At 40.2% G+C, this 14,029-nt stretch overlaps 1 protein-coding gene across 1 annotated transcript in view; it reads right to left on the reverse strand.

Moving 5' to 3' along the window:
- Positions 1-2,915: 2,915 nt before the first annotated feature.
- Positions 2,916-14,029, reverse strand: part of LOC142102050 (uncharacterized) — a 42,861-nt gene continuing 31,747 nt past the window's right edge. The window contains exons 16-21 of the mRNA XM_075186583.1: positions 13,845-13,897; positions 11,784-11,905; positions 10,708-10,757; positions 10,520-10,624; positions 5,503-5,596; positions 2,916-3,146 (exon numbers count right to left, since the gene is read on the reverse strand). Coding sequence (XP_075042684.1) covers positions 5,505-5,596; positions 10,520-10,624; positions 10,708-10,757; positions 11,784-11,905; positions 13,845-13,897 — 422 coding nt within the window. The 3' untranslated portion in view covers positions 2,916-3,146; positions 5,503-5,504. The remainder of the gene's footprint in view (positions 3,147-5,502; positions 5,597-10,519; positions 10,625-10,707; positions 10,758-11,783; positions 11,906-13,844; positions 13,898-14,029) is intronic.

A 14,029-nucleotide genomic window follows, 5' to 3' on the forward strand; every position in this document is an offset into this window, starting at 1 on the left:
GCACATCTTGGTGCCGTACCTTGTGTGACATTACTCTGCACGTGCGCCAGATCAGGACTTGCGCAAGTGAATGCATACAGTCGATTGAAATTCAGGTCATCTCTATGGTATTATTATTATTATTATTATCAATTATTTGCTAGGCGCCACAAGGTTTCCGCAGCGCCGCACACAGTACAAACAATAGACTATACAGGGTGAAACAGTACAGAACAAGAAACGAAACGTACCAATACTTCAGAAACTCCAGGCAGGCTACGACGGAGCAGAAGAATAGGTGAGGAGACAGGAGGAAAGAGGGCCCTGCTCATGCGAGCTTACATCCTAAGGGAGGGTAAACAGACCAGGCACAAGAGGAGCCAGTTGAGGCATGGGGGAGAGAAGGGAGAACGAGCGGAGGAGATGGGGGTTAAGTGGATGGTTGGTTTTGAGGAAGAGGTGAGTTTTGAGTTTGAATGGTAGGTGTTTTTTAGCCGTATCACTTACACCAGCTACAGGGCAGGTGCCAGTGTTTACAGATAGTGATGACCGTCCTGTATGTGTGATGGAATATGTGTTCTCAAATAAGAGAAACTATATAAATGCATTTTATGTACAGAACCCACTCATATCATTTTGAATTTTGTATTTCAAATAAAAAAGAATTGCAAAAAAAAGTTTTTAAAAATATTTGTATTAATGATAGTATTAAAAGTTGTAATTTTGATTTTATAAATGAGTTCTGTGGGACTTGATATAGCACATATGCATGTGCCTACCTTGCGCTGTGATCTTTCTGTCTACATACAGCGAGTAATGTATAGCCAAGGAGTACTTGTACCCAGATTCAAATGAAAACATTTCTTGAGATCCGCTTGTATCTGTACACAGGGATTTATTTTTTAAACGCAGGTCCATTATATCTCCCAGTTTGACAGATGCCATACTTGCCAACTTAGTATTTTCTCAAGTGGCAAGGGTAGGGAGGGCGTGGCACAGCAAATAGCATCATTTTGACCCTGCCTCAGCGATGAGGCAATGGTGGCATTTTGCTGTGTGTGTGTGTGTGTGTGTGTGTGTGGGGCGGGGGGGTTGTCCAGAATGACACGAGCTCAGCATAGAAAGTTTGGTTATTGTTCCGACAGAAGATTATTTTAGATTCTCAATCAGGCCATGGGTGATGTCCTAAAGGGTATGTCCTCTCAAATAATTATATTTCCCATTTGCCCACGCCTCCTTTATTTCTGCAGGACCATCAGATGAGGAGATAATTAGCCTCTCTTCTCTAGTACCACTATCACCCGCACTGCACACTATTAGAAACACATGTTATTAGTGAAAAATCTTTTTTTGCGCTGTAACATCAATAGGTCTCAAAGTAGTTTTCCACATTGTTATATAGAAGTTGACGGCAGATAAGAACCACTTGGCCCATCTAGTCTGCCCAATTATTTAACCTATGATAACCTCAAACCCTATTTGTAAGGATAGTTCTTTGTAAGGATATCCTTATGTCTGTTCCAAGCATGTTTAAATTACTGTACTGTATTAACCCCTACCACCTCCGATTAGAGGCTATTCCACTTACCCACTACCCTTTCTGTGAATAATTTTCCCTCAAATTTCCTCTGAACCTACTTCCCTCCAGTGTCAGTGCATGTCCTTGTGTTCTAATACTTCTCTTCCCTCCAGTGTCAGTGCATGTCCTCGTGTTCTAATACTTCTCTTCCCCCCAGTGTCAGTACATGTCCTCGTGTTCTAATACTTCTCTTCCCCCCAGTGTCAGTACATGTCCTCGTGTTCTAATACTTCTCTTCCCCCCAGTGTCAGTACATGTCCTCGTGTTCTAATACTTCTCTTCCCCCCAGTGTCAGTACATGTCCTCGTGTTCTAATACTTCTCTTCCCCCCAGTGTCAGTGCATGTCCTCGTGTTCTAATACTTCTCTTCCCCCCAGTGTCAGTACATGTCCTCGTGTTCTAATACTTCTCTTCCCCCCAGTGTCAGTACATGTCCTCGTGTTCTAATACTTCTCTTCCCCCCAGTGTCAGTGCATATCCTCGTGTTCTAGTACTTCTCTTCCCCCCAGTGTCAGTGTATGTCCTCGTGTTCTAATACTTCTCTCCCTTTGAAGAATGTTTCTCTCCTGTACCTTGTTAAAACTCTAGATATATTTAAAAATGTCTTTCAGAAAATAATTTACCAATTTCTATGCTTCTGAAATAACATAGATATAATTATATTGCACATTTTAACTTACCTGACTCAACAATGCAGTAATACTCCATCCATGTACTTTGTTGAGCACTTGAATGATGTTTCTCTGGTGACATCTTGTGGCCTTTTCCAAATCTGCATTATGCACAAAGCTGAATACTCAGAAGCTTGTTTATTGTGTATTGGTTTGCAGAAATGAGTAAACCTTTCAAAGCTGTTCTGAAATATTCACCTTGGCCAAGAGGTTTTTCACATTTTGTCGTTGGAATTTAAGCTTAATTATTCACAGTCCTTACCCAATCACACAACGCAGCAGAATTAGTTAAGAGACATTGTTTGGGCTCTGTTCATAGACTATATATTCTGCAAATGTAGAAATACAGTGCTGGCTTGCAAAGAGGTAAGACTTCTCTTACCGCTACCAGCCAATGCCGCCGGACTGGCAATACTTTATAACACACAGTCCTGGTTACGTTAGTGACGGGCGTATTGAAAAGGTGGCGGAGAGAGTTGCCATTGCTTTTGTATTTGTAATGGACGGATTGATCAGTGCAACTTCAGTAAGCTTCTGTACTGTACTTACAGATATAAAAAACAGAGAAGAGAATGACCTGAATGTAGCACAGTGAGAAGACAATCATATTCTACCATCAGAAAGTAATTTCTTTCTTTAAAATAAAACACACATAATTGTTCAACGTGCATTAACACACAATACAATGCGATTTTACATACTTTATTTTCTTTGTGACACATTTCTATAACTGCAAACAGTTTATATTCCCAGTTATGTCTTATATCTTCCTCTCATTTCTGTCACACTTCTCCCCACCGGCAGAGACTAAGTACAAACAGATATTCTTTTGTTAAACCGCTGTTAATGTGGCCATAGATTGCCACACGTCATGTGACTGGGTGGCAGTATGCAGTACTGGTATTTTCTAAAGAACGCTGAAACAAAAAAAAAAGAGAAATGGTTTTACTGTATCCAGTAATTAAATAGTTGGCGACATTGTTAAATAATATCCAGACACACTAAATAAAGGGCAACTTGATAACACTTAATAACCTTCCAAATGGTAGCCTATTGTCCTTAATCTAAGTAAGAAGTTAAACAAATACATTTAATTAATGAAAGAGACACCTATCTGCAATAACATATCAGCAGACATCTTAATGTAAGAAAAACTAATGTCACATGCTGTAATAAAGAAATCTGACACAAGGGGGTTGAGGGCCACAGGCGTAGGCTCAGAGGGCCACAGGTCCCCCATCACTGATCTAAGTACTATTGACATGATGTGTTTCTATGGCTCTTGTAACACTACATTCTGCGATTATGATGTCATTTTTTTTTTATTTTTTTTTACAAATTTTAGCTATTGTTCATTAACAAATATTAATTTTTTACTCCTAGGGTGTTATAATAGATGGTAAGAATTTACTAAATTCATCTTTTATTAAAAATAGTGATATTTCCATGGAGAAATGGTGTTACTGGACAGTGACAATCCAGTTCAGTGGGTCTAGCAGCAGAATAGAGATAATAATCCTGTAGATCTTTGAGACAATTGTGTCTTTGGTCCTCAGTACTTCTCTGTCATTTACCACAATTTTCCAGAGAATGCAGCCGCGATATAAGTGTCAGAACAAGATTAAGTGGGACGTAGGGCACAGACCTGTAACTGCCGTAACATTACTGGAACATGAGTACAATGAACTAAATAATTAATCAAATAATTTGTTTAGTAAAATAAAAGGGATTTGAAGAACAGTTTCGCCAACACAGGGATAAAGCCATATCATTGACACGCTGCATAGAACTGTCAGCTCTGTAGGGTCTCGTAGGTTTCCTGATACTACTACAAGTAGGAGAATTATTAGGACACAGAGGCTTATTGAAGGGTGGTTTTGTAAAACTGATTGTTGTTTTTTTGTTTACAGATTTTGTTTTTTTAAAAAGGAACAATGTCATTATATGGATCCACTATTCAGATGTTTGGGAAAGTCCTGACTGTATGAGACTAATACAGTACAAAGTAACAAGCCCCATCTGATCCAGACACCCAGTAAGTGACTTTGAGGACCAATAGCTTCTGTGGTCACATGTCTTAGGCTGCACCCGCAGAACTGCCCACACCTCGGGCTCAAGGTTGCTCTTGGCGGCCCTGGTTGTGCTTCTTAAACACAGACTTTAAACCCAACCCAACAAAGTCACTATGATAAATGTGAGCCATTGTATGTGTTACTAGTGAGAAAAAAGGCTGTATGAGTGTCCATTCATTCACATGGAGCCCATGCATGTTTAATAAACATGGATTTAGCTGAGATCTGCATTTTGTTTAATGCATGCGTGTTACTGTAACTATAACCCCTATATTCATAGGCAAACCGAGGGGGGAGGGGGGTTTCTAGTGCCTGGAAACCCCCTCCCAGTCTAGGGTACTGTATGCTTGAGGTGACTGGACCCTGCTCCAGGACCAGCCACTATGCAGCTTGTGTGCAGATCCTGTTCACAGCCATCTCTCCCCAACAAGTATTGGAAGCAGCAAGAACAGGTAGGAGAGAGCAGGACAGTCTGTCAACTGTTCTGACACACTCATCAGGACCTTGTCCTGACTGTAGGAACAGTTGGGAGCTATGTCCCGCTTCACACAACTCTGCTAGAAAAGGGAGAGCTGTGTGCCCCTAAAAGTTGAGCACGCAGCATTGCCCGGGTATATGATGGGGACAGGAAGAGTTGGAGAGCAGCCAAGCACTGTCTAAAATTATAGCCACGCCCCAAAGCATGCTTGCCACGCCCACTGGCAGTGTGGCATGGAAACCCCTCTCTACAAATCCTGCGTTTGCCCCTGATGCTGTGTGTGAGAAATTATTGTGTACATTCACTAGTAGAGTGTATATAGCCCTTACTATAGCTTGTAACTGCTCCCACCTTCATGGGCCGGCTTTTATAAGCCCTTACTCTACGCCCACCCCCCTAGGCAGCTTCATCTGGTCAACGCCATTGGATTCAAACAGAGTAGCACAAAAAGCAATTCACACAACTCAGTCCAAATCTGATGAGGTTTGTGAGTGGTGGGGGGGTCACAAAATACACCCACAAAATCGTGATTGAAAAAAACTTGCAAAAAATCGTGTATTGATATTTCCTGACAATGAATAGTGAAGTCATAAAAGGCAACAAATAGTGTTCTTACAAATAACTAATTTTCATCACATACAGTTTATTTAGTCATTTCGTTAAGTTGCAGTCACTTTGTGATAATATTTTGTGGTTCTCATATCCTTCATTTACATATCTTACCTTTATTCATTTGAAAATGTCACATCGATTGACAAACAGGATGCAAAGTATCTAAACTTTACAGTGTCACCAGGGTCCGCATGGCCAGATTTAGCTGTAACAGATGTGTTTGGTTATCAACCAGTGAGTAATACAGACAAATCAATATAAACAATTATGTATATAGCAATGTTATCATATGTAAACAGATAGGTCAGTTACTTACAATGGTAGGTATGCTTACTCTTATGTCATAAGTTAAAGGACTAGTCAAATACGCTTGTATTAACCTCAAATAAAACAAATAAAGAAAGATTTATAGACGCTTAGGAATTTTATATTATATACAACGGCAAAGCCCTTGATTGGTCAGGAAAGAGTTGCAGGTGCAATTGAATCAGGTCTTGTGAAACATTAATATACCTTTATAATGTTATATAGATTTAAAATGAATGGTACAAACAGTTCACGTTTTATACTTAGAGCGCCATCTAAAGTTAGTATTGCATCTTAATTATACACTATGAGACTGGAGAATTCGATCTATAAGACGGGAAACAGTAAACATTGGACAGCTTCTTCGGAATCTCTCTAGTGGATGAAGATATATAGTCTTCTGAAGATCACTTGAAAAGTATTCATTATTCAACCTACAGGGCTACAGAGCTAACTGGGGTCCCGGTGCTGATTCAGGACTGATTGTATGCTATCAAAATGTATCAAAGTTAAGCAAACCTCTACTTTCCCTTTTCATGGGAAGCAGCTTTGTCAATTGTCTGGTGGACTTTAGTCCAGAAGATGAGAATGTTACAGTTATTTCGAGCAAACTTAGCCAGTGGTAGCAAATCAGACCAGTCATCATGGACCTCAAATATAGCTTTTGGACTAGCCATCGGAATGTGGATGATGAAGGCTCTCCAGGACTTGGCCATACAGTAACACCCCCAATCTGAGATCATTTCTATAGGGAGCCCCTATAAATGAAAAATGTTCTTGATGAAGATATCGGCAAGCACTGTGGCAGAAGGAAGACCTTCCATATGGGCAAAATGGAAAGCGGTACTGGAGGCCCTACAGGTGACAAGATACCTTGTTTTGTGCACAGGTGTAACAAATTGTAATATATTTTGTATAGACCTGACCACCAATAGCTATTACTATTAATTTCCAAGTTTTCGTTATGTATCCGAATGTCCAACAAACTTGGAGTTGTGAGCCCAAGAGAGTAGTTTAAATCAAAGTTCTGAAGCTCCTCAGCTACAAATAGTTTGTTTGGAGGACCCTTTAAGGAGAGATAGGCACAAAGACCCAGAATGGTTAAACAATGTGGGAGAGTTCTTCCTGAGATTCAGAGTAATTTTTATCAAATGAACCAGAAAGGGCATCCGCTTTCATGTGTTTGAAACCGAAAGATAGCAGAAAACCAAATGAGAAATGAAAAGAAAATTGCCCACCATTCTAGTTGTAGTTCAGACGTTGTGCTGTCTGGAAGTTTTGTAGATAAGATGATTGTGGTTCGTATAAACAGTGACAGGGAAATATAGCTTCTTCCTACAGATGCTCTTGTAATACTAGTTTAACGTCTACATGTTACTGCTCCTACTCCAACTGAGTAAGCGTCTACCACTAAGAAAGGACAAGAGGGCTCTGGGCGCTGTAGTCCCATAGCTAAACAGAAATGTATTTTCAAGGAAAGGAAAGCAGAGATGGTTGGAGCATGGAAATGGGAGCAATCACAGAAGAGTAGTTTTTAATGGTGATAATAATTGGTAAAGCTGAGTGGCTTTCAGACCTACCTATGGAGGTCAATTCAGGATTGTTGAACCTTTTTAAAGGCCATTGACTTGAAGGCATTGAAGAACTATGTTGACAAGTTTCCAATTAGGACAAAAAATGTCAATGTTGTTCATAAATAAAATGACAAAATGAAAAAGGTCACAAAATATTTTGTTACCAAAATGTTTAAACACTACTCTTGTGCATTAAAGTGTTTGAAAGACACTCACAAGGCATTCATAGTAATGCGATTAAATAGTTTAACTATCAAAGGTGGTGATTTTGTTGGGTCCTCAGTATTCTGTGCCGGGTCTAAGAGAATGGTCTTTCTTCTCAATGAGGAAGACTTTCAGATGAAAACTCTTTCCAGGTTTTCTTTAATATATTCAGACATCATCTTGATTTTGGTAATAGCTGGCTTTACTCATAGGGCGTAGAAAAAACATGAGAGTAAGGGCAATGATAAGTAACAGCTGAGAGAATCCCCTATAGATGTCATGAATGAAGGGGGATTGGTAACTGCTTTATTCAGGCACAAATTGAAGCCAGAGCTCTAATCAAACAACAAGAGTATACGTTTGAAGCCACGGGGTAATAGGCTAAAGGCTTCTAAAACCACAAAGATTGAGATTTGTTTCTTATGTAAAATACCCATATGTAATAGGAATGCATAGAATCTTTCAGTGTTGGTCTCTTGTCAATGGCACTAAGTGTCAAAGGTTTCTCCAAGGGTACTTTGAATAAGATTGCCTCCACTGTGAACAGGCAGCGGATACACTTTTGGCAAGGTTTGCGGCGTACAAATTTAGAGTTCCTATATTTGGAATTGAACTGTGAATTTTTGCAAAGTTTTGTACTTACACCCCACATTAGCACATCCCCTATTTACCATATCATATCCCTATTTCCTCAAGTGATGCCATCCAAGGCTATGACAACTATGTCACCATATATCAACATTCGTAAAAGCACTAAAGTACAGGCACTTTGCAGTCCTACATACAGTAAATAATGGGGAAAAACAATACTGAGAGTTATACCTTCATTGCACAATTACATTGCCAGCTCCATTGTCATTGACGAACCCCACTGAAATTCTTTATATTCTGCCATCTCTCAATCGTGTCTTGTCTGCACCCTGGGCACATGTACCAGTGGCTAGTAATACTACTGCTCTCCTTTAGTCAGTTTCAACTTATAATATAGACAGTATATAATCAAACCCCAAGAACTGCTTACAGAACATTGGCTCAGTGAAGATGGTCATTTTTAATAACTGGCGACATTTTTGCAAGGGCAAAACTCTGGGTCCGGAGAGTAGGGTCAGTAGATATGAGGTAAGTTAGCGGCTGCTGGGTAAAAAATGAAACTAACTAATAGACGTAAACTTCGGAGTTCACTCTTACAACAGTTATATTCAGTAAACTTATTACACTGATTTAGAGATGAATGAAGTTATTGGTATATTTAGCAATATTTAGTAATTTTGTGGATTTTGGGTAGATCTGAGATCTCTTAGTTAATTTAAGTGTTTGGAGTATGCTACTCTCAAAGGCTTCAAGCGTGCCCTTAAGACTCATTTCTTTATTAAAGTCTATCAGTCCTCCTCCTAACTTCCTTGTCCTGGCTCTCTCCCCCAGTTAGTACCACCCTATTTGTGTCTCCCCCTTACCTTTAGGATGTAAGCTCTCAGGAGCAGGGCCCTCTTTCCGTGTGTGCTCCTTCTACTATTCCACCACCCTCTGTACCTCTTGGCCTGCTTCCCTAGCTGATTTCTATCATCATTTTCACTCATTGTCCCAGTAATAATTTGATTTGCATTACCTTGTTACCTGTGTGTGTATATATTTTTATTCTTCTTTTGTTCTTTATGTATCATGCTGTGTCATGTAGGGCGCTGCGGACCCTTTGTGGCGTCTTATAATTAAAGGTAATAATAATAATGATCACTGGTAAAAATTATATCTTATCGATGGCAATTCTTATAAGTTTACAGCACTAATGATTACTAACTATGCAGTTCTTCTTTAACCAGATGTTTGAGAAATGTGTGTAATATATGGTTATGTATATGTTAGCATAAGTTAGCCTAAGTGGCATAAATAAACTAAACCTTTAGTTAAGCTTTATCAATTGGAAGGTCCAATTGTTTTGGTTATTTAAAAGGATTTGAGAAAAATGGGTCTATCCTTGAATTTTTGATTTGATTTGCAAATTTATGAGCAGTTCCATTACCATTGTACAGGCATTATTTATGTAATATATAAATGTATGGTAAAATTAAATTATTAAAAATTTAGAGGACAAGGGGGCCTATTTATTAATAGATGCTTTCACCCGCCCCCTTTAATTGCGAGTTGATTAAGAGTTGATATAACACAGATATTTATTGAAAAATCACAGCGGGACAGCGCATTCGATAAGAGGCTATTGGCAGATGCCTATTAGATTATAACGAATGTCAGCAGATGTGAGTTACGGTGGTTAATCCGCATGTTGTCTCTTGTCCAGAACATTGGTTTACTAGATACAGTGTACAGATTCATCATCATCACCATTTATTTATATAGCGCCACTGATTCCGCAGCACTGTACAGAGAACTCACTCACATCAGTCCCTGCCCCCATTGGAGCTTACAGTCTAAATTCCCTAACACACACATACACACACACACACATACACACAAACTAGGGTCAATTTGTTAGCAGCCAATTAACCTACCAGTATGTTTTTGGAGTGTGGGAGGAAACCGGAGCAGCCGGAGGAAACCCACGCAAACACGGGGAGAACATACAAACTCCACACAGATAAGGCTATGGTCGGGAATTGAACTCATGACCCCAGTGCTGTAAGGCAGAAGTGCTAACCACTGAGCCACTGTGCTGTCCCATTATAGGTGTAATGAATGGTCTTGTGGAAAACAGGATGATAACACACAATGAGCTTAGTAAAACAGCCGTTTCCGCATGGTTTAATGCTTAATAAATAGGCTTCATGGTGTCTCTGAATGCTACTGGGATATAAAACTCAAGCCAAGCCATTGGTGTAGCGCATTCTATGTGTAGTTTAGCAGGGTCATATTATTACTGATGACTACTGAAGACAGATAACACTGTGGCTGGTAACAAAGAATAGTGGACCACTGGTTCATTCGGCATAATAATCTTGAATTATGATTAAAGGAGTATCCCCTTAGTGTGTTACATTTTTGATCATTTGTAACTTGTCATTATACTCTAGAAAGTGAACACAGACACTCACAAAACAGGACTAGGAAGATCTTGCGCTCTGCTTCATTGCCAACCCAGGAAAGTAACGTATCTCCCAGAGGTTCGTAAAATCTCATCTCCATCGCACTACCACCAACTGCAAAGATATCAAAATATATATGATAAAGAGGTGGATCTTCATGTAAAAAAAATGGGAAAGGTCTATGAAGTGGATCCCACCTTTTGCAAACTGTAGTCGTCTGTCTCCTATTTTCCCGGCAGTACTGCGCCTGTAATTGCATTCGCATAATTATATATTTCATGACATTTCACAACACAGAATACATAACTTGAAACAATTATTTTAGGAGTAAGTATGACAACAGAGCTAGACAAAAGTTGGATCATTGTGGGGTCCAAAATATGGCCACAGATGCTTGGAATTTTTCGGGGTTCAGTGTAGGGTAAGATACTCTGCAATATCAGCCTGTTCTGGAATTTCAGGAAGCCATCCCTGAACAAGGTAGACATCTTGCTATTTTATGTTTGTAGGCACTGTGCATAGTACATTTCACCAAAATATGTGAACTACTGGTTATTTAATCAATATGGTAGATATGTAGTAGTCATTTGTAAAACACACCCTTTTCAAGATAACCCACGTCCACAATTTTCATTAGCCAAACCCCGTTCCTTACACTTCTGAACTCAAACTCTCTCACCCAGATGTTGTACTTTCACTAAGAAAAAGTATAATGCTGAATAGGTAACTAGTGAAATATTCTCAACAATCCCATTCGTTTCTGATATAAGTTATGGAAGAATAAGGCATGTGTAGTAACCTGTGGAGGAGTGGGGATGGTTTGGCTGTTGTTTACCTATCTGTAGTGATCCTGCTAGAGTAGAATGAAACCCAGGCTGGCGAGTAATGTTGCTGCGGGTAAAGAGTCCAATCTCCAACATGGATTAGAGGTACCGCCATGGGCGTAACTATGATGCTAGCAACTGCTGCAGAACCTATTAGCTGCCACTGTGCAATCTCCTGTAAGCACTGTGCTCAGAGGAGATGCAGTGCCCGGAGTGAGCAGGGAGGATAACAAGCTTCCTGCTGTGGGTTTGCCCACACAGCAAGACGTTTGGAACGTAAACGGCATTCAAAACCTTTATTGTTGTTCATTTGAATATGGTGTCTGGGTAATTATTCTGCTCACTATACCCTTTCCATTCGCTGCTTTCCCATACAATGTACAAGTCACAGGACCTTCTGTGGCAGCATGCAGTGCAACTAGGCAACAAGTGTACAGAAGGATAATTACCATGTGCCATCTGTGATTATGATCTCTTCATTGTTCACAATAAATTGTATTTCGGGTGGTAGCAACACATCACTTTGTGGTACATTGGATGCGACAGCAGCCAGCTTCCACATGCCAGTGATCTGAATGGTGAAAAAAAAATGCAGTCAACATTCTGTCAATTAAAGAAGTAGCCCAGACCCTTTTGGTAGGTCTTCCCAGGGGCAAGATCTCTAGATACAGTGGCCCACTCTTCAGATAGAGAGGGTTTAAAACCACTGGTGGTGGCATGCATTTTGTCTGCGTACAAATCATACGACTGTTTCATGTTTTCTACTAAGTTTGTAATTTCATGTATACTGTAATCTACTTGTATCCTTATCATGTTGTCCACCTTGAGGTATATGCACTATCCCTATAGGCAAGTAGGGGCATTCTATTATGCATTAGCCATGGAGATCATAGAAACCTTTCCATTAAATCCCAGTGGTATTTGCTAAATAAGCGGAATCGATAGCTAATCATCTTTCACCTGGATGGGCTGATTACCATAATAAACCCTGCAGACAATTACACTGTTTCTCCACTGCTAATTATATAACACACGCTGGGAACACAATTCATCTTGTACTATCTCCCTGAAGAAACCCGACAGAGTCTGGGGTGAAACGCGTGGCATTATTAAAAGATCAACTTCAAGGCTGCTTTAATCCACCTAAAGGGACCCCTTACTCAAGGGTGGACTACCTGCACCTCTGCTGATTCAGTTATAGTGTAGAGCCCTGCAGTGTGCCAGACCAGCGAGGTGAAAATGCGTACGCAGAATCCACGAACAGGTCCTGCGCTGGAAAAAACCCTCTCCCCACTTTCTCCCTTCTTCCCTCTAGTAAACCAACAGGGAAAATCTCCTGACAGGCGCCATCTCCACAACCTGGGGCATTCCTTATCCCATGGTGGACATCACAGGGGACGACCAAGGTAATCATAAGTACCTTAAAGTTAGACTATATACATTTCTACTGCACAACTGAATATTAACTGGACTAGCTTGATTGGAATACAGTGTCTGGATATGCACTGCCACACATAACTGGACCTGTTTCTTAAAGACAATGCGTACTGAAATCTTATCTTGTGGGAGTGAGGAAAATTATTCTATCTGAAAAAATCTGGTTGGCCACAAGCCGTTCTGTTGCCCTACCCCCTAATGCACTTCCACACCTTCCAATAGAACCAATTTTCCTGGCACAGATCTGGATTTACAGTAGCCATAAATGGCATGGCCTCACGTGACTCTGTGTGGATCGGCAATGTTTTTTATGCATCACCTCCTATGCTGTTGTGCTGGATGTATTTTTTTCAGGATTCGCTGATTAACCAATTCTCCACAGATATGAGGGCAGCCTCTTCTTGCACACATTTTCTTTGAAACTACGGTGAAAGTTATGCAAGCCACGCCGTCCACAATGTGGAAAAAATGCAAGCTCCAAGCTTACACACTTGAATTCTTATTAGAGAAGTTCACTGACCCCCTTGTTTTGGTTTTGGTTTTGGATCTGGATTAACTTCGTGTTTTGGTTTTGGTAAAACCGCCCTCGCGTGTTTTGGTTTTGGATCCCTATTTTATTTCTAAAATCACATAATTTGGCTCTTTTTTTTGTTCCTACATTATTATTAATAACCTCAATAACATTAATTTCTAGTCATTTCCTCTCAATTTTTTTCAAGTGACAAGAACACTGCTACCCCTCCTGTTTCTGTGTGAGCAATGGAACTGAGCAATGTCACTGGAGACTGGAGGGTGACAAGAACACTGCTACTCCTCCTGTTTCTGTGTGAGCAATGGAACTGAGCAATATCACTGGAGACTGGAGGGTCTCCTGGGGGGGAGGTACTTAAGGAATCCAAAACCCGGGAGATCCGACAACGCAACAATGATGTTTTGCTTAGATTCAGGTCTGAGGATGCGCGAGAGTAACGAGTCGGCTCGCGAGCCTACTCCCCCTAAGTTCGGGTGGCATCGGTTTTCAGAAACCCGAGCATCTCCAATTCTTATGCTAAAATATCAATGGAAAATGTTACCTTCTGCACATCTAGAATTTTAACTTCAACCGGCAGGTCTGTGCACTTGAGCGCTAAAATATAAAAAAAATATAATATATTAATTATACTGATGCACCTTGCCACAGTGCAAATCTGTCTGCATGGGACATAAACTCTCCCAATATGCATTTTGACATTGCATTGCAAACCACACCATATTCTAT

This window comes from Mixophyes fleayi, chromosome 9, assembly GCF_038048845.1.
Source record: "Mixophyes fleayi isolate aMixFle1 chromosome 9, aMixFle1.hap1, whole genome shotgun sequence".
NCBI lineage: Eukaryota > Metazoa > Chordata > Amphibia > Anura > Limnodynastidae > Mixophyes > Mixophyes fleayi.